This window comes from Typopeltis vanoorti, chromosome 2 (genome assembly GCF_054136105.1).
Source record: "Typopeltis vanoorti isolate ZY-2024b chromosome 2, IOZ_Tvanoo_1.0, whole genome shotgun sequence".
In the NCBI taxonomy this organism is placed as follows: Eukaryota; Metazoa; Arthropoda; class Arachnida; order Uropygi; family Thelyphonidae; genus Typopeltis; species Typopeltis vanoorti.
In genome coordinates this window covers 94,588,159-94,615,780 of record NC_143550.1, presented here as the reverse complement: position 1 = coordinate 94,615,780, position 27,622 = coordinate 94,588,159, and the positions used below count along the sequence as shown (strand labels likewise).

At 34.3% G+C, this 27,622-nt stretch overlaps 1 protein-coding gene across 1 annotated transcript in view; it reads right to left on the bottom strand.

Moving 5' to 3' along the window:
• The window catches only part of LOC150109266 (exportin-T-like), a 359,762-nt gene that overhangs the window by 130,843 nt on the left and 201,297 nt on the right, over window positions 1-27,622 (bottom strand). The window contains exon 15 of the mRNA XM_090401965.1: window positions 19,393-19,512. Within this exon, the coding sequence (XP_090258091.1) occupies window positions 19,393-19,512 (120 nt within the window). The remainder of the gene's footprint in view (window positions 1-19,392; window positions 19,513-27,622) is intronic.

Genomic DNA, 27,622 nt, shown 5'->3' with positions numbered 1-27,622 from the left:
GAAATTATTAATTTGTAAGATAGCAGTTGAAGGAAGTCTGTAAGGGAAGGACCGTCTCTGATCTGAATTGAAACCCAGAGGAGAGCATCAAGAATTTTTATGGAAGTTTTAGGTGCACCACCCCAAACATAGGAGCAGTATTCTAAGGATGGATGGATTTGAGATTTGAATAGAATCAGAAGCTGGGTGGGTGAAAAATAGCAACTTGAGTGAAAGAGAGAGGGCCTAGTTTTTCATATGCTGAAAAGCCTATTGATATGATGTGTTTATGCAAAGGGAGAGCTGGAAGTAAATGTCAGTCCAAGCAGAGAAACCTGATTTTGTCTGTTTATTTCTATTTCTCTGAGTAAGAGCAAGTGAACTCAAACCTATTTTGCAAAAGAAAAGGCAAAACTGCAATTTTGTAGCATCTAAAGTGACTAAGTTCTTCTCAACCTACTAAAGATGGTACAGAGATCAGTGTTTAAGACAATGACTGAAGATAATCTCGAAAGCTTGAGATAGTTGAGAACTGCATGATTTGTCAAATGAGTACGATGAATGTGTACAATTATTATCAAAACTATAAATAAGATTGGTAGATTGAAAGCAAGTTCTTCATGATTGAATAACTGACTTGTGGCAAAAGGACAGCAAATATCATATTGTGCCAGGACACAGGTTACAGCAGTACACAGGATGCTGATAAACAAATAAATAAATAGCTACAAGAGATAAATTAGTGAATAATATAAAATATATGTATGGGAAAATCTTGCTTAATGCGAATTCAATACGTGCAATAATCAGTTAGCTCGACTGAGTGAAATGATGCTATTTCCTGCTTTAAGCGAGTGATTAATCAGTTAAGACTCTCTCTCTTTTTTTTTTTTTTTTTTTACATTATGACAAATTTTTTGTCACCAATTTTGCTTTAATTTAGATACCTATAAAGCTTTATTATATTCAACCCCTGATATGGAAAAGAGAAAGACTGATAAACAAAGCGGCAGTAATAAAAAGAGAAGAAAAGCTGAAAAACTTGCTCAGAACAGTTAAGCGAGAATGATCTCCTTCAATTAGAACAGCATGCATATGAAGAAGAGAATGTTACAATCTAGAAGCTAACAAAAGAACTTGAGCTAGTTTTCAATCACATTGAGCATGCTAAGGAAATTTTGTTTGATGCTGATCCTGATATGGAATGAAGCTTCAAAGTCTGCCAAAATCTTGATAAACTGCAATAGCTTGCGAATTGTCAGGCAATTCGCAAGCTATTGCAAATTGCCTGACAAGATGAAAACGTCGAGCACTTCAAACATATTTACTTACTTTTTTTGGTAAAAAAAGTAGCTCAATCAAAAGTTTAAACATTAAATAAAAATTTAAGCAATCGATTTATATTAACTTTGATGATTTTATCCTCTAATTTAAGCTTATAAAATTTTTTTTTTTTTCAAATTTACTAACTGATGGATGAATTATAATTATTCCTATTTATTGTATTCCCTTAACGCGATTTCGCTTAGAGCATTAATTGATGGATTAATTAATCGCATTAAGCAAGGTTTTCCTGTACAAAGTTTAGTATTCACAATACAGTATCTACAAATAAGCAAATCCATAATCAAACGACTTTGAATAAATTAATGTTTTGTAAAAATCTACATGACATGCAATTTTCCAAGTCTGAAACATCTGAGTGTATAGGGCTCAGCCAGATAAGTAAAAATATAATTTCTCTCTTATGTGAAGCTGTGAAGCACTTGCACTCCACCAGAATATGACTAATGGTAAGATGGGTGTTGCTTTCTCACACACAGGTGTTTCATAATGTCCAGGCCTTCTGAAGAACATATTCCAGGAGCCTGGTCAGAAGGCTGAATTCCAGATGATTGGAGTATGCTCTCAGAGTGCCCATCTATAAGAAGAGAAATAAAACTGAATGTCAGAATTACATAGGTATTTCCCTACTGAGAGTGTTCCTGTTAAGATTTATGCAAGTATAATTGAGAAAGAGCTAAGAAAAATTAAGAAGGAAGGGAAGATTGGTGAAGAACAAGCTGGATTCAGGCAATAAAAGTTGTCAGGATCTGATTTTCACTTCAAGACAAATAGTTAAGATATCTTTGGAATATAAGGATTTGTATTTATGTTTTGTTGATCTGGAAAAGGCATATGAGAAGGTGCTAACAGGAAAGCTCTTCAAAATGCTACAGTTATTTGGTGTAAATGGGATATTATATCAAGCAATATGTAGTCTCTATTTAAGCTGTAGGTCAGATTATATCAAGCAATATGTAGTCTATTTAAGCTGTAGGTCAGCAGTTAGAATTGAAGGAGGTACAGAAAGATGGTTTGAGGTAAAATCAGGTGTGGGACAAATTGTTGATTGGAAGTTAGTAATGATGTAACTTTTTCATGTAGTACTATCATTATCCTGTACCCCCCCCCCCCCCTGAGGGTACATATCAGAAACTTGAGGATGATGAGGTGAGTCATTAGCCCTCAGTAAATAAGAATGTATGAGATAACTGTGACCTATGCATAGCCTAGCAAGAACAACTGCCTCTTCTATTCCTATGTTGGCTAGATTGCCAACGCTTCAGGCTTTACTCATGCAGTGCTTCCTGGCAGGAAGCACTGCATGAGTAAAGACATTTTGACTTTTACATGGGTAAAGTCTTTTTTGACATAGTGTTTTTGACAGTATGTCAAAAAGGTGTGAGCTGATCTAGCAGCTGCATCTGTGATGTCATTTCCCTTAAAACTGATGTGGCTGGGAATCAAACAGCTGAACATCAAAATTAAGATTCTTTATTTTGTAGAAGAGGTGGAACAGCTCACCAAGCATTGAGTGCAGATTATGCTCCATCCAAACTGTTTACAGTTCCAAACAGCTGGGAGAGATGGGGATAACGTGACTGTTGAAGGATGTATCTACTTGTGTGTGTGTACGTGCAGGTTTTCTGTACACTGTGAAGGTCAGGGATCCATTTGATTGTAATGTAACTAGGGTGTCTAGGAAGGGCAGACTGTTGTTACTTTCTATTTCTGTTGGATGAAAAATGCTGGATGTTCAAATGGGATAAGAAAGTGTGTTAACTTTGGCAAAATATAGGAAGTAATAATTAAATATTTTTAGTCATTATCAAGTGTTGTTAATTTCCTTAACAGAATTAAAAATCAAAATAGGTATTTGATATGAAAATGATAGGAAAAAAGACCCATATGAAGACAAAGATCTGTAGATAAAGTCAGTCAGAAGCCCTAGAGGACCTAAATGTAGATGATACAGCAATACTGGAGTGCTGACATGTAAGACTAATTGGAGGAAAATTGTTCATAGAAGATTGTAATAACGTCAACTTAATCATGTAGTACTGTTAAATTAGCTTGTACGCCCTTCAAGGATATAAAAAAATTTATGATGATGATATCTGAAAAAGAAGAAAGGCAATTTTAATTTTCCAGTTATCAATAGTAAAGTGGTCATTTCCATCTTGTTGCTATTTCTTCTGCATATGTTTAAATATTCAGTCTTATCCTGGTTGATTTATAACCCAAACCGGACCTGTGAACACACAGGATACAGCCATAGGACATAGCACAGCAAGGAAGGCAATGGGAAACTGCAGAAATAATCACAATTTAAAATTCTCAATATTTTTACAAATTGTTTAAGTTAGAATGTTTATTAGTTTTAGTTTCATAACACACATCATCGGCACTTGAGGTGTGCCCGTTATTGAAATTGTTTTGTCAAAAATGATATGCAAAGAAGTTAAAAAATTGATGTATTACCGGATTTGATATTTGTATTACTTAAAACAATTTTATTGTAGTTTAAAATTATCAAGAGTTGTGTTTTATGAAGACATTCTCTCGTCGCTAACGGAGACAACATGCCAGCCATTATACCTAGTTTCTCGCTTGCCACTTTCAAGGAGTGTGCATGCTCACCGAGAAGTTTGATGTGTGATTGACAGCTGACAAGAACAGAGTTCAGTATCAGGGAAACGGCTGTAAACGAGAAGTGCGTTCGAGAAGAAATAAGAACACAGGCCGGCAGACATTTAGATTTGGAAGAATTTGAGTTTTTTTATGGGACAGTCGGAGGAAAATTAATAGTATATTCCGAAAAAGGAATCAATGGAACTATGAAGTTTTAAAGTGGAATAAGTATTGATAAATAAAAGGGAAATATTGCTATAGGCATTTTAAAAGGAATATTGGAGGAAACGCTAATTGGAAGATTTATAGTAGATTCCGAAAAGGGAATCGTAGAACTGTAAATTCTTTTAAAGTGGAAGAATTAAGACTGTCAATAAACATTAGTGAATAAAAGAAGAAATTACTATTTATGTTCTAAAGGAATGTTCGAGAAAACTCTGATTAGGAAGTTTCATCCATATTAAGGACACTGGATCTAACTATTATTTCTACAAAAAGGAGACAGAATTGAGTTAGGAAGAATTAATGTGTGCTACATAAGTAATGAGAAAGGATCCTATGAAAATGAAGAATAAAGTCATGTCTTTGGAGAAGGGCCTTCACAGAGAGAGAAAATGACTATGAACATTTTGTCATTGTGCAAACAAAGTGTTTAGTCTAGTTTTAAGTGTAAGTTTGTTTTTAAAAGGCCTTGGATCCAATTAATTTTGTAGTTAGTTATAGTTATGTAAAGTTGTTTGAAGTGAATATATATTGTTTTTGTTATATTAAATGTGTTTATTTTTATTTTGGTCTTGAGTCAGTGATTTTTTGGATTCTGAAAGAAATAGTAAAAATGGAAGTCACTGCACCAATTGGAGTGAACCCTTGTGCATATAATATATAGGTACACTTGGAAATAAATTAAAAATAATTGTTGAACAGAGATCATTTCTATATACAGGATTAAATTAATAAAAATCCTATATTTAAATAATGGCGCAGCCGGTAGGATTAATATTATGATAATATCCTCTATATAAACATCTCAGATTAAATAAAGATAAATCCAATTATTAACAAAACCACCTTGCTCATAGTCACTTCCCTGGTATGATGGTATCATAGCTGCACCTACCATCCATAAGGACGAAAGGAAATCATTCCATATATATATATATATATATATATATATATATATATATATATATATATATATATATATATATATATATATATATATATATATATATATATATATAGAGAGAGAGAGAGAGAGAGAGAGAGAGAGAGTGAGAGGAATCTGAGAAACATTACTATTAAATGACAGAAGTGACACACCTTTTCAGATCCCATAAAGTATGTAAGCAGACATTATTAATGGTAAATAAAGTTTAATGTGAATTTATTTCTGCGCTTATGTGAATTTAAAATGAAGTAAAAACATATTTGGAATATTATATTTGATTTCAAGAGTTATTAGATAATAGATGAATTTCACTGTCTGGTGTCAAAATACACCCTGACTTAAGGTGGCTTGAAAAAATTCGGGAGTAGAATTTCTGGATTAAGATCTACCACACACAAACGATCTTTCGTGTGTTTTGGGGCAGGGGGAGTATAAAAATCGAATATTGGAGAAAATTTAAGTTAAGTCAATTTTCATTATAGCAAATATCACTGCAATGAACTATCCAAAAATTCTGGACCACAGTCACATACATAGGTAGGTAGAGTTCCAGTCAAAAGGAAATTTCACCATAGCAAACAATTTAATGTGATCTCCATGATTTTGTTATAATGAGTTACCTCAAACAGCTGCATTTTGTGTCAAGTTACTTTCTTCAAGTGATATTTACTTACCCATAAAATGACAATCTAACAGTATGTTCACCAACAGATTGTAATTCAGTGATATGTTCATCAGATAGATTTATTTCTGGAATGCATCAAAAATTTTTGGGAAAGTTTTTGATGCATTTATAATTCCAAATGCATAAATGCATTTATTATTCCTAATGCGCAAGTACATTAGGAATTATAAAATAAACAAAAAGAAACCTATCTGAAAGGTCACAAATTAGAAATTTTTATTATGGAAAGTTACAAAATTAACTGCCTAACAAATTAATAAATGAAGATATTAATTTGTTAAAAAAAAGAAACTGAACCAAATTAGTCAACACAAAGCTCCAATAGGTAAATTAATAATTTTGGTATAGCTTGTTAACACAGGCGGCAGAAATCAGATATTAAAAATTCAGTGCTTTAAGATAACCACGCAGTATGTCTCAAAAATCTTATGCTAGGCTTATATTAATTGAACATGGTAATTTTTGTAAAGGGGTGCTTAAGGGTCAAAGCTGTATAACTGAGAGGAGACCTCCACATAGCCTTTAAAGGAATGCGGAGAACCGACCAGGGCTTCTGACCTAATGTCCAATCCTCACCTTCTCGTGATGCACCCTGTTGGGTATCTCCTTTGATACTGAACGAACGAGGATGGGCTGGCAATTATTTGGGATTTAGCCGACCAAATTGTATTCTTATTGGTTAAACCAAAATAAAAAATGATGGTACAACATGACAAAATTTCATGCCGGCTGTGGCGTCGCCCGGTTAAACAAGGTCCCCGTTGTTTTCGCCAGGGAACCAGGGCGAACAGCGAAAAGTCAGCTACTGGAACAAATCTGAAAACAAACCCCAACTCAACGTCACCAGAGTTAAAGATCGGTACTATCAACGTAAGAAGCCTGAATGGCAAAGAAATGGAGCTAGCTGAGGAATTAGATAAGTACCAGATCGACATAATAGGGATGACTGAAACAAAAAAGACCAAAACTGGTGAGATCTTTCTGAGCAATAAATACAAAATGTTATATTCAGGCAATGACAATCAAGGAAAAGAAGGAATAGCCATAGTATTCAACAGAAAATACAAGGCTAATCTTCTTGAATGGCAGTCAGTCTCAAGTAGAGTAATGTGGGCAAATATGAGAATGGGGAACTGGACAATGAGACTTATTTGTGCCTATGGTACCACAGAAGGTTCTACAAAGGTAGAAGTGGAGGAATTTTTTGATGCTTTAGAAAAAGCAACTGACACAATGAAAAAGGAAAAGTTGGTCCTTGTTGGGGATCTAAATAACAGAGTAGGAAATGATTGTGAGACATATAAAAATATTTTGGGAAAATTTGGAGAAAAGAGCAAAGCTAATAATAATGGCAAATATCTGCTGGATTTCTGCTCAGGACATGGACTGGTTATTACTAACACCATGTTCCAACATAAAAATGTACACAAATTCACATGGAGAGAAGAGGCTAGGAATAAGAAAAGTCTCATTGACTATGTTATTGTTGATAGTGATGTTTTCTCCCTGGTGCAGGACACCAGAGTGTACAGAAGATTTGAAATTGGAAGTGATCACTATTTAGTCTAGAGCAGGATAAAATTGAATTTCATATTGAAAAGAATAACATGTAAGAAAGTTTTAAAGCGAATAAAAGTTGAGCAGCTCTCAGATGGGAACTGTAGACTAAAATACACAAGGATTATTGAAAAGAAAATGAAAGAGTTTGAGAACAGGAATCAAACCTTGGAGATTCAGTGGCAAACTCTGAAGAAAACATTGATTGATTCTGCCAGAGAGGCATGTGGTGAGGTTGTGTGCAAGGATAAAAAAATCAGAACTCCCTGGTGGACACAGGAAGTTAAAGAGGCAGTGAAGGAAAAGAAGAAAGCATATCAAAAGTTCCTGGCAAATAAGTCAGCTTTTACTCTTACAGAATACAGAGACAAATGTAAGAAAGCTAAACAGTGTGTAAAACTAGCTAAACAAAAGTCATGGGAGGACTTTGGCAAGAATATAGAAAATAAATATCAAGAAGGTGACAAAATATTCTGGAGGTTGTTGAAGAAGCTTAGGAATAGAGGAAAGAGTGCTGTAAAAGGAGTTAGAGATCATAAAGGTGACATGAAAAAGAGTAGAAAAAGATATCCTTGAAGTGTGGAGTAATTACTTTGAAAAACTGCTAAATGAAACAAGCAATGATGACAGCACAGTGATAAAAAACACTGACCAGGCATGCAGTCAGGAATACATATCCATACTTGAAGTAGAAAAAGCCATCAAAGGCTTGAAATGTGGAAAGGCAGCAGGAGTAGATGATATTCGACCAGAAATGCTGAAGTATGGTGGTATAAAAGTCTTACAGTGGCTGCACTGCATAGTTCAGAAAGCCTAGACAGAGGGACGAATTCCCGATGATTGGAGTAGAGCTCTCATAGTACCCATATATAAAAAGGGAAATAAAACTGAATGTGAGAATTACAGAGGTATTTCCCTATTAAGTGTTCCTGGCAAGATCTATGCAAGTATACTTGAGAAACGGTTGAGAAGAATTGTGGAAGAAAAGCTTGGTGAAGAACAAGCTGGATTCAGGCCAAATAGAGGCTGTCAGGATCAGGTCTTCACTTTACGACAAATAGTCGAGAAAGCATGGGAATATAACAAAGATCTGTATTTAAGTTTTGTCGATTTGGAAAAGGCATATGACAAGGTGCCAAGAGAGAAGCTATTCAATACGCTGCAGTTATATGGTGTCAATGGGGCATTATATCAAGCAATGCTTAGTCTTTATTTGAGTTGTAAGTCAGCAGTTAGAATTGAAGGAAGTACAGGAAGATGGTTTAATGTTAAATCTGGTGTGAGACAAGGATGTACATTATCCCCTCTGTTATTCATTATCTATATGGATCACATTATGAAGGAAAGTGGTATTAAACCTGATATCAAAATTGGAGATGTTAATGTCAGCTCTTTGCTTTATGCAGATAATGTTATACTTCTAAATAAATCTGCTACAAGTCTGCAAGATTCTCTGACTAAATTGAATAGCTGTTGTAATAGATATGGTATGAAGGTCAGCAATAAAAAGACAGAGACAATGAAAATAGGCAGAATCAATGAAAATGTCAACTGTGTTGTGAATGGAGAACCTGTGACAAGTAAAACATTTCAGCTACTTAGGCACGATTTTTACTGAAGATGGTAAATTAAATATAGAAATAAACAACAGAATCAGCAAAGCTGGTATGGTGGGAAGTCAATTGAATAAATTCATATGGAATAAGGGAGAAATTAGTCGGAACACTAAATTAGCTGTATACAAGACAGTGTTCAAACCAGTTTTAACTTATGGATCTGAGAGCTGGCTCAGAAGTAAAACACTTGACCAAAGACTAGAGATCGCAGATATGAGAGTCCTGAGAAAGATTATAGGCGTGAACAGATGGCATCAATGGCAATATCATATTAAAAATGAGGATATTAGGAAAGAATCTGACATTGTCAGCATCCAGGAATGCATTAGCAGAGCTAATCTCAGGTGGTATGGTCACTTAAATAGAATGGGAGAGGAAAGATTAGCAAAACAAGTGTTCTCTGCCAGGTTGGCAGGAAAACGACCCAGAGGAAGACCAAGATATAGGTGGATTGATACGGTACAAAGTGCCTTAGACGATAGAAATATAAGATCTGATAATGTTGGAGTCTTGACAAGTAACATACTGATTGGGAGGAAAATTGTAGATATGAAGTTAGTAATGATGTAATTTTTTCGTGTAGTACTGTCATATCCTGTACACCCCCTTGAGGGTACATGGCAGGAATTTGATGATGATGATGATGAATTTTTGTAAAACATCCAGAAAGAAAATGCAGTAATTTACAGTATTGGGAATCAATTATATTGTTTAGTTAGCTAAAAACTTCTTCACAGATAGAAAGAAACAGAATGAACAAGTAAACCCTTTACTAAGTTTTTTTGGTAGTTACTATAACAAGATTTTTCTAAGTGACAGGGACATGAAATCAGATGCATTTATTGAAAATTTAAAACACCGGATATTCATCTAAATGTAAATTGTTTCATACTATTTGTTTACTGATAAAAAGTATGAACTTGTTCATCTTGAAACATGCTTTTATAGCTTCATATAAACGTAAATGATGTCATGATATGTCAGTTAATCCTATTAATGGTCAACACATCTGTCTATATTCTCAGGCTGGGGCTATGAAGCTTTGAATGGTACTACTACTTTTGCTCCATTCAAACTTAACCTTTAGAATTACCAATAACTTGATTATTTAAACAATGATTATATTATTGTTATACAGGCATCTCTTGTTTCTATGGTGTCTGAAGATCCATTGGAAGGCCACACTAATTATTATTCATTCATACTGCCTATTATATCTCACCTTAAACTAATTCACTGGGCAAACACTCATGACCACCTATGGCAACGCATTCTACTCATTTACTACTCTCTAAACAAAGAAATTAGTCCTTCATATCTTTGCTAAACATACTCCTATAGAACTTCTGGGGTAAACTCTTTCTCTCTCTCTCTCTCTTGTCAGGTAATGAAAAATTTCTTCTGCGCTTATCCTACAAAATCCTTCTAGTAACTTACATATTTCTATCATATCTTGTTTTTATACCTATCATCCAAATTTTGTAATCCACAACCTATAACTTTATCCTCATAAAAAAAGCACAATTTATAGAACAGTTGGATTCTCTCCACCATTTCATCAACATCTGGAGTTTCTTGGGGTTGAGGAAATGGAGGAAGGGATCCGGAAGTGGGTGATCACAATACTGACCTGTGAGCACAATAGTCCAGACATGGTAACATTGAAGCTTTATAAAGAAAAAATAGATTTTTTACCTATACTTTTCTCTATAAGGCTTCAGTATTCAACTGAACAAGCGCCCTCTGAACTTCAACTCTCTATCCACAATCAACCCTCAAATCCCTGGCTTTATGTCAATGTACTGCATAGTTCAATAACCTTATACTTTGCCACATGGAACTCATAACCATTATCCTTTGTCCACAATGAAATTTATCCAAACCATCCTGAAGGATCTCTACATCACTTTTATTTACTGCTGCCTTTCCAATTTAGTATAATCAGCAAACAATTGAATATTACCATTCAAGTTACCTCTAATATCACTATACAAATTAAACCAGTGAACCAAGTACAGAAGCCAGTGGCATACTCTGCATTTTTCTTAACTTTACCATATGCTATCCATCAGGCACCATATTCATGTCACTGTAAAGAGGGATTCCAGGCAGTATCTTGTCAAATTTCTTTGCAATGTTTAGTAAATATGTTATCTGATCAAAAGTATCTGGACAAACCCCCCCTCTCTGTAATTTGCAAACTGACATCTAGATGTCACTATGACCTCACTTACCGGTATAAAAGGAGGCACGGAGCTGTGTGCCATTCAGTGATAAGAAGTACAAGCAAAATGGGTAGATCAAGGGAGCTCAGTGACTATGCACGTGGACTAGTTATTGATTGCCATATCAGTAAGAAATCTGTCAGAGACATTTCAACCCTCCCCAAGTTGCCCAAGTCAACAGTTGGTGACGTGATTGTGAAGTGGAAATGTGAAGGCACAACCATAACAAAACCACAGTCAGGTAGGCCACGTTTAATGACAAACAGGAACCATCAAGCGTTGAAGAAGGTGATTCATGGAAATTGGCAGACACCGAGTGAAAATAATCACACCTGGGAGAGTTCTGCAGTGATACTAACTGTCCAGCCAGCACCATGACTGTGTGTCGAGAGTTAAGAGGAATCCCATTCCTCTTAACTCTCGACTTAATTGCTTTTAAAATGGGTCAAGCAGCTGCCTATAAACCAAACCTGTGAACGATAAGCGCCACCTGCAGTGGTGTAAAGAGCAACAGCGCTGGACAGTGGACAACTGGAAACGTGTGATTTGGAGTGATGAATCATGCTTTACCAAGTGGCAGTCCGATGGGAGGGTGTGGGTGTGGCGAGTGCCTGGAGAACGATGCCTGTGAGCGTGTGTAATGCCAACAGTGAAATTTGGAGGAGGTGGTGTTACAGTGTGTGTGTGTGGGGGGGGGGGTCATGGAATGGACTTGGCCTCTCATAACACTACATGGAAATCTAAATGTGGAAGGGTAAAAGGACATTTTGACCTGTTGCATACTGTCTATGGTAGAAGATCAATTTGGTGATGACTATTGTTTTTATCAGCATAACAATACTACCTGCCATAAAGCAAGATAAGCAAGGCCTGTAAGGGAATGGTTTGTGGACAATAACGTTAAAGAAATGGACTGTTGGCTCAGAGCACTGACCTGAATCCCACACAACACCTTTGGAATGAATTAGAAAGCCGATTTTGCTCCTGACCCCAACAAGCCACATCATGAACTGCTCTGGCTACAGCTATTCAGGTAGAAAGAGCTGCCATTCTTCCAGAGATGTTCCGACATCTGGGAAAGTCTCCCCAGCAGAGTTAGAGCTGTCATAGAAGCAAAGGGTGGACCCACCCCATATTAATGTCCACTACTGGAAAGTGTGTCACAGGGAAAATCTGATTACAGTTTCGAGTAGGTGTCTGGATACTTTTGATCAGATAGTGTATTATGGTGCTGTCATTTTCCTCATCCATCTCAACTGTCACTTTTAGTGTAAAAAGCAAGCAAATGATTAAGGCAAGATCTCTATGGGGAAAAGCTACGCCGTCACCCACAGGATATCACAGTTCTATCAACTTATCTTGGATTTTCTCCTTAACCAAGTTTTCCAATACCTTAACCAGTACTATATCCACACTTATGCAAAGTGATTATATAAATCTGAATGATTATTTCAGAGGGTAAAACCAACTATAGAATTCGTATGGTGTGCCACAGTGAGCCATTACTGTGTAAAGAAATGAAGGGTTTGTCAATTTTAAGATAATTTACCTGGATGTGTTTTGCATATGTTGAAAGTTTTTTTTTTTCCCACCACTTGGTTATATTATAAATTAAAGATGCCAAGAAATTATATTCTTGGTTTCATCCATTATCCAAATGTAAGTAAACAAAGTTTGTGCATTGAGTCACTTCACAACTGGGCTACTTATATATAGAGGCTAATGACTTCACATCAATTACCTTGGCATCCCATAATGCAATGCACAAATCCTTATGGACATGTATAATGCTATGCATTATGGGAAAGGCCATTACCTAGACCAGCTTTGACCTTTATTAAGGTAAAAAAAGTGAAGGAGTGCTCATCATAGGCCTAGAGTAGTTAATATTGGGGTGCAAGAGGGCCTGACAGCATTAAGAGAAAGAAAAGACAGATAGATAGTATGTATCATCAAAATAGTCAAAAGGCTATTCATTTTTTCCTTTTTCACCTGTCTCATGCAGATGAAAAACTAAAAGACCAATTGAAGCTAAAGTGCAAAGATGACTGATACCCAGGTGGTTAGCCTTATTTGAGTTATCCGCCTTCAGTTTGCCTTCTCTGTCTGGAATTGCTCTACAGTCATTCTTACAATTGACCATAAGAAACACTGAGCTAAGAGGATGGAACCATTAAAAAAAAAAACCTGCACTGTTGTGAGTAATGGAATACCAAACACATTAAATAATCCGTTCTAAATACTCAGGGCAAGAAGGCAGCTGGAGATCCAATCGGTAACAGATGTCACGGATTGTATCTCCAATGTTAAAGTACCTCAATTTGATGGTATTAACTGGAAGGTGACCATATGCAATTCTTCAAACAAGATCCTTTCTGTTAAGGCATCCATGGAACATCAATAAGTTATGAAACAAAGTGTTTGTCAGTACCTAACTGTGGAAGTTCACAGCAAAAGAGATTGAAGATTTCTTTATACTGAATTTTACTTTTTTAAATGGAAAGAATATCCATGTCAGAATGTTGTAGCAATCTTAGAGTTTGACCTTTATTGAGGTCTCATCAATGGGAGCTAGACCCAGCAGTCATAACAAGGTTGAAGTAATGCAGAAGTCATATTTTCATATACAAATATTCAAAAGGTGTCACACTTTATTACCAAAATATTCTGAATTAGAGACAGGTGTTGAAAGTTTTTTCACTTGGTTATACTATAAATTAAATATGCCAAGAGATTACATTCTTGATTTCCCTCATTACTCAAGTGTAAGCAAAGAAAGTTTACTTTCTTTGCTTATAAATGACTGGGCTACTTGTATATAGAGGCTAATGACTTCACAATTGCCTTGGTATCCCATAATGCAGCACACATATCCTAATGGACATGTACAATGCTAGCATTATGGGGAGGGCCACTACCCAGATCAGTTTGACCTTTATTGAGGTCTCATCAGTGGGAGCCAAATCCAGCAATATCTGCACTACATTATGGGATATGAAGGCACTTGATGTCAAGTCATTAGCTTTTATATACAAGTAACCCAGTCGTGAAGTTACTTCATGCATAAACTTTGTTTGCTTACACTTGAATAAAGGATGAAACCAAGAATATAATTTCTTGGCATCTTTAATTTATAGTGTTTTGCAATGCTTATTTCTCTTATCCTAAATAGCTGTTTTGATACTACTTTGTAACAGTTTATGGTTTTTATCATGATTTTCAGTGTTTTATCATTTATAATTCAAGCCATTACTAAAGTAATGTTAAATTGGTTCTTCTATAAGTCACTGCATTCACTGATGTCAAAAAAAAAATAATATAGAATGAGTCAAATTGACATCAAAGCCTATCATTTTAGCACCTTAACCAAGAGCTGAACCCGAGTTCTTTTAACCAAAATGTAACATCCCAACCACTAGAGCACAGTCACCAATTAGCAGAGTAGTTGTGGTATTATTATGCTGTACAGAATGTTAGCCTGAGAAATGAAGTTCAATATATTAATAACTATTGTAATCGGTGGATTACTGATTAATAGAGATATACAGATTCACAGCAGTAATCAAGTTTCATGAAGTGGTAGACCATGAAAAAACAACTGTGTTATTTGCATATTCAGCAATCCACATATTTTTGAATTCCAATCTCTCAATGTATTACTTAAATTACAAACGACTGGGCTACTTGATAACTTGAACACCACTAAATAAGATTAACTTAAATTATATGCTTGATTGTAGGATATGTTATACTGATTAAGGTTTTTTAAATATTTCCAATAATTCTTTGAATGTTTTGACTGTAACCAGGACCAGCAACATGTACAACAAATTCTCAAGTATTAAGGTGAAGAGAAATGACCTCTGTGACTCAAAGCATTCAAAGAATGATCAGAAATCTTAAAAAAAAAACCTAATTAATGCAATTAGAAACAGGGCATGACCTACAGTTTGAATAGTTTTCATCAAAACTTTGTGCACACAGATCTCAAACATTCTACCAGTAACTAGTCATCATAATACACAAGAATCATGTACATGCAACTGCTAGTCTATTTCAAATAATCAGCATTAATGTTACTGTTACCTGCCATGCTGTTAAACTGATTATAATATCATCATTATATCATTCATATTATGACAGCACTACATGAAAAAAAGTCACATCATTACGAACTTCCTGTCAACAATTTTCCTCCAAATTAATCTTTCAAGACTACAATTATTATCAGATCATATTTCTGTATTATAAGGTGTTTTTTATTGTATCAATCCACAAAAATCTTATCTTCCTCTGGGTCTTTTTTCTGCCATCTTGGCAAAGAACACATTAGGCTAACTTTTTCTCTCTCTCATTGTGTTTAAGTGACAATACCACTTGATATTATTGTTCGCCAACTGATTAGAGATCCTTCGACACTTCTGCGCATGTCAGAAAAGGAGAATCCATTCCGATAATAGGGTAATCAGTCCGTATTGTGGGATGAGTTGTTTATTATTACAGGTCGGAAAATTAACTTCTCTGTTATGATTATTGTAGTTAACTATGTGGCTTGTATAACAGTTGGAAAATGTTACCTATAAAGCACGTGATTTCACGTGTTGGTGACCAATTCGCACGTCCTTCATTTCTTTCTCCCCTTCAGCATGAATCGACTATTCTTGGCAAGATGCCAAGCAGAGACCTACAAACGGTGGATAAACTATAGCTCTGTTAACACATTCCTGAATGCTAACAATGCCAAGTTCTTTCCTAATATCTTCCCTTTTAATATGATGCTGCCATCTTTTCACTCAGATAATCATTTTAAGAACTCTCATAGCTGTGGTTTGCAGTCTTTCATCAAGCATTTTTAAACCAGCTCTCAGGCCCATGTGTGAAAATTGATTTAAACACTGCCCTGTATACAGCTAGTTTAGTGTTTTGACTATTTCTTCTCTTGTTCCATGTGAATTCATTCAGCTGACTTCCTATCATACCAGCTTTACTAATTCTGTTGTCTATTTCCAAATTTAATTTGTCATGTTCACTAAAAATAAATTGTGCCTAAATAGATGAAGTGTTTTACTTGTTCTCCATTCAGGATAATAAATTTTCATTTCATTGTCTATTTTCTGATGATTTCATATTAAATTTGTTATAGAAGTAATTCAATTTATTCAGGGAATCCTGTAGATTTCTACTTGATTTATTTAAGAGAATAACATCATCTGTAGAGAAGACAGAACTGAGATTAACATCTCCAATTCTGATATCAAGCTTAATGCCACTTTCCTTCATAATGAGATCCACATAGATGATGAATAGCAGTCATGATAATGAGCACCCTTATCTAACACCTGATTTAACATAAAACCATCTCCTACCTCCTTCAATTCTAACTGCTGACTTACACCTCAAATATAGACCATGTGTTGTTCTGTATAATCTATTCAAAACATTACATAACTGTAATGTTTTGAATAGATTTTCTGTTGGCATTTGGCCATGCAATTTTTCAAAATCTACAAAATTTAAATACAAATTCTTGTTTTATATTTCCACAATTTCTACTATTTGTCTTAAAGTAAAAATCTGATTCTGACAACCTCTATTTGGCAGGAATGCAGTTTATTCTTTTATAAGATTCCTTTCCACAATTTTCCTTAGCTTTTTTTCTCAAGTACATTTCCATAAATCTTACCAGGAACATTCAATAGGAAAACTATAGTAGCAGTTAGTTTTTTATTTCACTCTTCTGAAGAAGTGCAATGTAATTCACACAAAACTAGTACAGCTTATATGAAATAGATTGCCTAACAAAACAGTATTCATATGGTAAATATACTGGATATTAAATTCTAATTAACTTTTCAACCGGACAATAATTTTCGAAATATTCGAGAGGAATGCAATCAGGAGCAAATATCAATACTTGAGATGCAAAAAGCAATTAAAAGCATTTAATGTGAAAAAGCAGTTGAGGTATATGATGATAAATCGAAATGCTCAAATATGGAGGTAAAAAAGTTTTGCAGCAGTACATTGTGTAATTCAAAAGGTTTGGCAAGGTCAAATTCAGACAATTAAAGCATGGATCTCATAGCTCCCATATATAAAAAAAGGGAAATAAAACTGAATGTGAGAATTATGTACAGAGAGGAATTTTCCTACTCTAAATCTTAACTGGAACACTAAGTAGTAATCTTCTCACGCAGACTTGAAAAGAGACTAAGAAAACTTGCAGAAGAGAAACTCAGAGAAGAACAAGCTAGATCAAGCCAAATAGAGGTCAGTGCTGTAACGAGGGCGTGGCAAAAGAGGTGCCCACCACAGGCACAACTAGGTTTGGGGTGCAAAACATAAAAAATAAAAATAAATAAATAGATATAAAAGTCCGCTATTTTATATTGTATTTTAAAATTTCGGCAATACGCCGTTTTAGACACACAAATTCTGCAACACACTGCAACTCATTTTGATGGGTTTAATAGTAAGTATTTAACATATTGCATTTAATAAAATTTAGCTTGTTACATTTAAATTTTTCAAAATTTTTGGGTTAGGGGGGTGCAGGTTAGACACTTGCCACAGGCGCTTCATACCCTCGTTACTGTACTGATAGAGGTTGTCAAGATCAGATTTTCACTTTACAACTAATAGTTGGGAAATTGTGGGAATATAACAATGTTATATTTTTTATGTTTGGTAGATCTGGAAAAAGCATATGACAAGGTGAAAACCTCCCAAGAGAAAACCTGTAGAATACTACAGTTTCATTATACAGTAAATGGAACAGTATACAAAACAATACATAGTCTACATTTAAGTTGTAAGTCGCAGTTAGAACTGAAGGAAATACAGGAAGGTGTGAGACAATGGTGCACTCTACCCAATTCTTATTCATAATCTGTATAGATCGCATCACACATGGCATTAAATTCTGACATGATGTCAAAAATTGAGATATCAAAGTTAGCTTTCTGCAGATGACAGTGTACTCCTAAATAAATCTATTGCAAGATGACAGGATTATTTAACTAAACTGAATAAAATTGGCATAAAAAATTAGCAATAAAAAAAACCCAAGAAATTGAAAGCAGGCAAGAAGATGTAAAATATGAAAATACACAATAGAATAAGAAGAACTGGCTCTTTGCTAAAGAACCAGTTGAATAAATTTATATAGAATAAGAATGAAATTAACCAAACCATTAAAGTAGCTGTATGTAAGACGGTGTTCAAACCAATTTTAACTCAGGGATCAGAGAGTGGGGCTAGAAATAAAACAGTTATACAAGACAAATTAGGAGAGATGGCAGGATTATATCAAAAATTAAGATATTAGGATGGAACTTGATGTTGTTAGCATTCAAAAATGTGTAAGCGGAGCTAATCTAAGGTGGTATGGTCACTTAAACAGAAATGGAGAGGAAAAGTTAGCAAAAATGAGTGTTTAATGCCAAGATTGTAGGGAGAAGACTAGGAGGAAGCTCAGTCTAGGTAGATTGATGCAGTTAGAAGTGCTCTAGAAAAAAGAAATATAAGATCTGATAATATTTTAGTGCTGACAACTGACAGAATAATTTAGAAGAAAACTGATAACAGGATATTGGTAATGATGGAAACTTAGCTAAGGGTATATATCAGGAACCTGATGATGATGATTAACTTTCAACATGTTCCCCATCGCAGAGGTCTCCAAAGCAATGCATAAGATTACTGTAATGCTGAGAAAGACAGAAGTGAGTATTGATGGACAGATAGGTTACTTTCTTCTTTATAATGTTACTGGCCTACCTCCATCTCAATGACTGTTGCAAATCTTGAAATATAGGTTGTTTCTGAGAAATATGAAACTATTAGAAGAGGTATGGGAACAGGTCATTAAGATAATGTCAGAACCATGCAGTTGATTAATAGAATTAATCCACTGTTGGAAGAATGATAGATGGTTTTGAGATGCTATAGTATATATAGGGGAAATGTTCCATGTATGGTCAAGGAAAAATAATAAGGGATAACAATGGAGATCATAAGCACTCTGACAGTTAAAACTTCAAAAGACATACAACAGGCATTATATGAATTACAATACACTTCTTGAAATGAGTCCTAGGATTCCTTACAAATCCTTAACTATTAACAATACTAAGAGTAATAGTGATAAAAAAAAAGGAAACTTTGCTCAGAATTATATGTCGAAAAGAGAGATCAAGATGATCTTACCAGTGCTTCTGGTATGTGATGTGGTTCTTGAGAAAAGAATTTTTCAAATCTCACAATGGTTTCAAAGTACTGTAGCGTGACTGCTATATGAACATATGTGCTAACTCCACAGCTAACAAGCTGGAAAGAAAAAAAAATTGATCAATAATCCAGAAATATAAAAATAAAATTATATAAAGTACTTAATTTTATTAAAATTAAATATATTTAATTTAAATAAAATGTTTAATTTTATTTAAATTAAATTAAGTTATTATAACAAAGCATCCTGGGCAAAAAATATACTTAGCATTGACTATTAACATCCCACTGATAGTTAATGAAGCTGAAAATGTGCCTCCTTTCTCACAGTCCAGCATTAACTGCTGGATTGTGTAGACTGGTGCTTTCAAGCAAGCATTATCACCTATTTCTATTTCTTTTTATAAAATAATCCGTTTAACGAAGTGAATTCATATAACTTTTTGTTTCTTTTTTTTTTTAAATAATCTTTTTAATGAATTGAATTCTCATAACCAATTTTCAATGCTATCACATATGTTACACAGAAAAAGTGGATATTAAAGATCCAAACATTATTTCAAAGCAGAATGTTTGGAGAAACTATGAAAGTTTCATAAATTTGACCTGAGAGCTTACATCGGAGTTGCCTTACGTTTGCACTACTTAAAAGAACATGACCACTGTCCGAGCATATGTATATTTACCTTTGCCTTTTATTAGTGCATTTGATAAAGGTTTCACTGGTGTGGCAGCTGTTTCAAATTGGCTGGTTCTCTCCAGAGACCAGGCAATTCAAGTTTGTTCAAGAGAACATCACAGGTCTAAACTGACAACTTATTCACAAAGTATCAATCAAAAGTTCATTCCAACTTCTTGATATCAGAATTGCCATGGACTGCATACAGCTCCTGAAAACTTGAGGGAATGGAGTAGATGAAGTCCGCTTGAGGCTAACCTGTCTTGTGTTGGCTTTCACTGCCCAGGGTTTAATATGACCCCCCCCCCCACGGATATTACTCATTGGATTGCTTGCCAGCTCTGAAGTTACTAACGATAAATAAATGAAAGTGTCACACAAAATTCTACCAATCTAAGCCTGCATAGTATTGGTGGTGTACACCAATAGTTTATGAACAAAGAGTTCCCCAAAATGGAAATTTCAAGATAGAGCTGTAGAAAGCTTCAATTATCATAGAGTGTAACTTGCTTGCTGGGTTTTGTGCATCTTGTTTCCGGATTTTTCATAAATGTTACTTGAATTCTGTAATTAGAAAGATCATGATTTTGATTTTGCTAGTGATTTGTGAAGGAAACCACAGAAATATGACTTCATCTACTGTCAACATGGTTAGTTCTCTTCAGAGACCAGGCAATTCAATTGTTCAAATTGTCAATTCCAAAAACCATGAGTGACCTAAAAGGTCACTATCTCGAGTAGCTCCAAAACTAGATCTTCCAGAATTTCTGGACTCTGCCCCATCACCGACTGGAACCTCAGCCCAGTGCAACCAGAAACAAATACTACACTTAGCTAAGCTTTCACTCAGTGAGGTGGCAGAAAGTTAAAGTGAGCAAAAACTCTCATTAAATACTAAGGAAATCCAATGTCAGAGATAAGTATTTTTCCTAGTGAACTCTCAGTCGGTGCATAAAAGTAATTACTAATGAAAGAGCCATATGGCATCACTTCGGCGATGTAAATTACACGGAAAAGTGGATATTAAAGATCCAACATTATTTCGAAGCTGAATAATTGTAGAAACTAGGAAGTTTCATAAATTTCAACTAAGAGTTTATGACCATACAGTCTTTGGTACTGAAGTCGCCTTAGGTTGTACTACTTAAAAGAACATGGCCACAACGTAAAACTTATGAACAAACATTCAGATTTTGAAATAATTTTAGATCTTTAATATCCACTTTTTCCATGTAATTTACATCACCAAAATGAAGCTATATAACTCTTTCTTTAGTAATTACTTTTACACACCGATCGAGAGTTCACTTGCAAAAAATATATTTCTCTGACACTGGATTCTTTTAGTAGTGAATCAGGGTAAGAGAACCAACCAGTTCAAATCAGTTGTCAGGCCAGTGAAACCTTTATCAAATGCACTAATAAAAGGCAAATATACGAATGCTTCGTCATGTTCTTTTAGTAGTGCAAGCTAAAGCAACTCTGAGGTCAAGGATTGGATTCTCATAAGCTCTCAATTGATGAAACCTTCACAGTTACTACAAACATTCAGCTTTGAAATAATGTTAGATCTTTAATATCCACTTTTTTCTATATAATTTACGTCACCAAAATGAATCCATAGTGCTCTTTCTTTAGTAATTATCACACGTGATTTCAGATCTACAATGGCTGCTTTTTCATATGATTTTTTTTTTAATGACTTCTCTACAGTGGGAACATTGTATTTTTTTTTTTCAATTTGAATGCCATAAAATTTTTATTTTCAGATTCAATATTGCATCACCTACTTATGATCTACTATCAAAATTTCAGAGTGCAAAGTGCCCTAATATATCAGATAATCCTTTGCAACTGAACTATGTTTCGATTAACAAACTAAAACATAAAATACATATGCACAAAAGGGTTTATTACTAATGTACATAAACAAATATTTCAATATGAAAATTGCAGATTATTTCAGTGTTAAAATTCTAAACAGATAGAACAACAATAGTTTTCACAAACAAGACATGAGCCATATGCTAGAGGGGTATATTGCAATTGATATAAAGTTAACATGTGCATGCATACACACACTTATTGTTTGCAGCTGATGAAAAGAAGACATAATGCTCTTTCTTTAGTAAATATCACACGTGATTCAGATCTACAATGGTTGCTTTTTCTTATGATTTCTTTTTACAGATTATTTGACATATTTGACACAGTAAGCCATGAAAAGTTTAATAGAAATATTAAAAGACATTCAAATTGATACAACAGACCTGAGAATAATAATAGAATTATACTGGAATCAGAAAAATTATAAACAACATTAATAATGAAACAACAGATATCAAAAGAGGAGTGAGACAGGGGTGTATAATATCTCCTAAACTTTTCAACTGATGATTTGGTGTTCATAGTGAGATTGAAAATAAAATTACAAAATATGGTTAAAATATTAATCAAAAAGTCAGAATTATGGCTCAGTATTAAATACAGATAAAACCAGTACATAGTAATTAACAAAAAACAGCAACAAAACATAAATTCAAGAGTATCAACAGGATTTGTTCAATATGTAAAGGCATATAATTATTCAGGAGTAGTGATTACAGATGGAACAACAGTTATGGAAATAAAATCGAGAATACCTAAGGCAAAAGAAGCATTTTGGAACAATAAATTACTAATGACCTCAGGAATAAATAAACAGACTAAAATAAGAATAATAAAATCCTATGTATGGTCAACATTGAATTATGGATGTGAACTGTGGACATATATAAAATCCATAATCAAGAAATTGCAGGCCTTTGAGATGTGGTACTATAGGAGAGCACTAAAGATTTCTTGGAATGAGAAAAAAAAACAAAAAAAAAACGAATGAAGATGTATTGAAGTTAATGGGAAGCAAAAGAGCACTCATGGAAGACACCTTATAAAGAGAAAGTGCAAGATGGCAGAACACATATTAAGAAGATCAGCAGGTAAAATGTCTCTGGAAATACGGAAGGGGAAAATTATTGGGAAGATCTCTCGGTAGATCAAGAACTCCTTGGGTTGATGATGTAAAGAAATAGATAGGTAACAAGAGCTATTATGGGATCAAAAAAATGGCAGAGGATTGAACACTCTGGTTTACCATGATTAGCAACCACCAAATTGGAGAAGCTACTTAAGAAGAAGAAGAAAGATAAGACATTTCCCATATTTCTGGTAAGGAAACACTGTTATTCTAATTCAGGTTTGGTAACATTAGTGCTTTAGCACTCTTTCTTATTAAATTACTTAAGGAATTTACAACGTACAAAGGATATAAATTAAAATTAAACTTTAATCTATATTTCGGCAATGCCACGTTGTCGTTTTCACAGGAACTTAAAAAAAAGACACATGCACACAGTAACTGAGGATGAAGCAGGAAGCTGTTGTTTCTAAAGAAGAAACAACAGCTTCCTGCTGTTGTTTCTTCCTGCTGCTCTTCCAAGGAGACAATTCCTTAAGTAATTTAATAAGCATGTATAACCAACATCTAAGCCTTTCTACAAAAATTTAGCACTCTTTCAATATATGTGCACATTTAAAATGGCATCCATATAAAAACTGGGTCTTTGACAGTGGTGGCTTGTACATAAGCACTGCAGCACCCCTAAGGAAAAACGAAAAAATTAAATTTTGTTTGTGTTTATAACAATGCTTACAACATTATATAAATGCAATACAACATGTTAAAGGTTACAGCTTATGTTTCGACACTGATTGAATAGTTAATAATTGGAATTGTTCGATTAACACTTTAGATTACGAAACAAATGCACTATGATCTAATGCAGTGTTGGAATTATCACGTTCAGTCAGTTACGACTAGACTCTCTGATATTCGTTTGCACTTGTCACTGCACGTAACAAATGAATCTGACACTGCTCGTTAAGCAGTGTTGGATTCATTTGTTACGTGCAATGACAAGGGCAAACGAATATTTTTTTAATGGACTCTGTATATGATCATGTAATTCATTTTTTAAATTTAAAAAGAGTGGCAATCAAAAAACATGGTCTGATCCAAGGGTGCTCTATAAAAAGTAAAGTTTTACTCATTTCTATATATCATTTAAATCAGTTAAATTTTTAATTTTTTTTTTTCAGTATTATTAGGGTACAATTTATAGTTGTGTTTATTTTTAACCCCATTTTCTGGGGGGGGGGGAATGGTCACAAACATTTTCTTTAAATATTCTTTATTAAACACCACACACACACACACATATTATAATAGCAACAAAAATAAGCAATTTATATAGCAACATAAGGAGTATTAATAGAAAGGAAATTGACCTTACAGAAGAACTTTTAAAGTACTTCCATTAAAACTGCCTTCCAATGAACAATAAACTTCTTCATTGGAAGGCAGTTTCAAGTAGAGTTATGTGGGCAAACTTAAAAATGGGAAAATGAACTATGAAACTTATTTGTGCCTATGGTCCCACAGAAGGTTCTCCTAAGGAAAAAGTGGAGGAGAATTCTTGGAGTCACTAGAGCAGGCAGATGAATTAAGAAAATGGAAAAATTGTTACTTGCTGAAGATCTAAACAGCAGAGTAGGAAGTGAATCAAAAGGCACACATAGAAATGTTTTCAGAAAATTTTAAGAAAAGGACAAGGCTTATAATAATGGCAAGTACCTGCTGGATTTCTGCTCAGAATATGGACTAGTCATTAATAACAACATGTTTCTCTTCTGGAAGATTGGAATAGAATTCTCATATCTAAAAAAAAAAAAGGAAATAAAGTTGAATGTGAGAATTACAGAGGAATTTCTCAAGTATTTCAGATAAGATTTATGCAAGCATGCTTGAACGACAGAGGCTGAAAAAATTGGAGAATAAACAGGGAGAAGAACAAGCTGTGATTCAGACCAAACTGAGGTTGTCAGAATTAAATTTTCACTTTATGACAAATAGTTAAATCATGGGAATGTAACAAGGATCTATACTGAAATTTTGTAGATCTGAAAAAGGAATATGACAAGGTGCCACAGAAAAAGATTTTCAAAACACTACAATTATATGATGTAAATGGAACATTATATAGGACAATACACAGTCTATATTTAAGAATCCATAATTTCGAAAATGAATGCTGATCACCGTGCAACACTAAAAGAAAGGATAGAAGTTGCACGGTGTTCAGCATTCATTTTCGAAATTATGGATTCTATAACCGTGTTAGAATAACTCTTTTTATTATCCCGACGTTTCGATCTTCATATCAAGATCATCATCTGGAGCATACATAAATATATAAGACAAGCTGCGTTACATTTCAAACTGAAAGCTAGAGAAACAATGATTTGATCACATGCTACTCAATGGCATGACCTCTAGTGGGAAAAAAAAAAAAAAAATTACATCAAGCTAGATTTAATTTATGATTACATGAATAAACATTCTTGTTCACAGATAGTTTTCCTTCCAGTAACAGTGATGTCCTATTTCTATTATTACAATTGTTATTTTTGATTTAAAAAATTATTCATAAATTACAACATGAATAAACATTCTTTCTTACAGATTTTTCAGTATTAACGTTGTTATTTTAGATTTAGGATCCTGGATTTCTACAGTCCTATTTATAGTTGTTCTTAGAGAGGAAGGATTCGTGAGACAAATATATGCCTTCCATATGCATGGGATTTTTAGACCATCATTATTGTTTAGATTGGGGTAGTTGATAATGATCTCACAGGCTTCCTTAAATTTGCATTCATACCATGTTTTGGTGTGATGTAGACAACTAGTACTTTTCCAGTCAATTCTATGTAAGGTGTTCAAGGGCATGATCAGAAAGGCCAGCTTCACCATAATTATTATATTTGATGTGTCGTTTATGTTCTTTTTCTCTGATCGGAATTGTGCGTCCTGTTTCTCCTATGTATGGTATGTTGCAGGTGCAGTAAATACGGTATACTCCAGGGTGGGCCAGCGGAGGGAGTGGGTCTTTGGATGAGTTGAGTAAGCTTTTTAATTTTGCACGAGGTTTAAAGGTGGCTTTGAGGTTGTATTTTTGTAGTACTCTGTTTATTTTGTCTGATGTCCCTTTAATCTAGGGAATGGTTATAGTTTTATTGTAGTCTGGTTTGTCTTTGTGTTTTATTGAGGTCTTGTAGAGAATTTTGTTAATAGTGTTTTGGCTGTATCCATTTTTTTGAAAAGTATTGCTGATCACTTTAAATTCGTATTTCAGTGCCTGTTCACTGGAGCAGATCTTCAGAGTCCTGTTTTTTAGGGTATTGATGAATATATACGCATAAACTCCTACCACCACCCAACACCTAGTTTTTGTGTTGGGTGGTGGTAGGAGTTTATGCGTATATATTGGCCAGTATGTGTCGGTTTCCTGTAAACAGTGAAGGAAAGATTGCCCGAGGGGAGACGTGTGACAAGTGTATCTAGAAACGGCAGTGTGTTATGTTTTTCAATCTCAATTGTGAACTGTATATGTTTGTGTTGCCAGTTTAGGTGACTAAGGAATGTGTCTAGCAGCCATGAGACCAGATTGCGAAAACATCGTCAACGTATCCAAGCCAGATTTTGGATTTTAAAGGGGAGGAACCTAAAGCAAGTTGTTCAAAATGTTCCATATAAAAGTTAGCAATGAAAATGGAAAATAGGAAAATGAATTTAAGTTCTAAGTCAGCAGTTAGAATTTAAGGAAATACCAGGAAGATGGTCTGATGTAAAATCAGGTGTAAGACAAGGATGCACATTACTGTATCTCCATTCTTATTTATAATATAAATGGATCACATAATGAAAGAAAGTGGCATTAAACCTGATAGCAGAATTGGGGATATCAAACTTAACTCTTTGCTTTATGCAGATGATGATGTACTCCTAAACACATCTAGTAGAAGTCTCCAGATTCGCTAACTAAATTTTAATAACAGCTGTAAAATATTTGGCATGAAAATCAGCAATAAAAAGAGCAACACTTATGAAAATAGGCAGGAACATAGAAAACTTCAGCTGCATTTTGAATGATGAGCCTATAGAAAAAGTAAAATATTTGCCATATAGGTTCAGTTTTTAGTAAAGATGGCAATAGACAAGAGAATAAGCAAAGCTGAATAACTTTATATGGAATAAAAGAGAAATTAGCTAAAACACTAAATTAGCAGATACAAGATAGTGTTCGAATCAGTTTTAAGTTATGGTTCTGAGAGTTGGGTTAAAAATAAAAGGCTTGATCAAAGACTAGAGACCTCTGATATCAGAGTTCTGCAAGATTTAGGGAATGAATAATGTCATCAATGGCAGTATCACATTAAAAATTAGGGTATTAAGAAAGAACTTGCCATTGTTAGCATTCAGGAATGTGTTAGTAGAGCCAATCTCAGGTGGTATAGTCACTTAAATAAAATAGGAGAGGAAAGGTCAGCAAAACAGGTGTTTGATGCCAAGATGGCAGGAAAAAGACACAGAGGAAGACCAAGGTATAGGTGAATAGATTCAGTCAGAAGTGCCTTAAAAGACTAAAATGT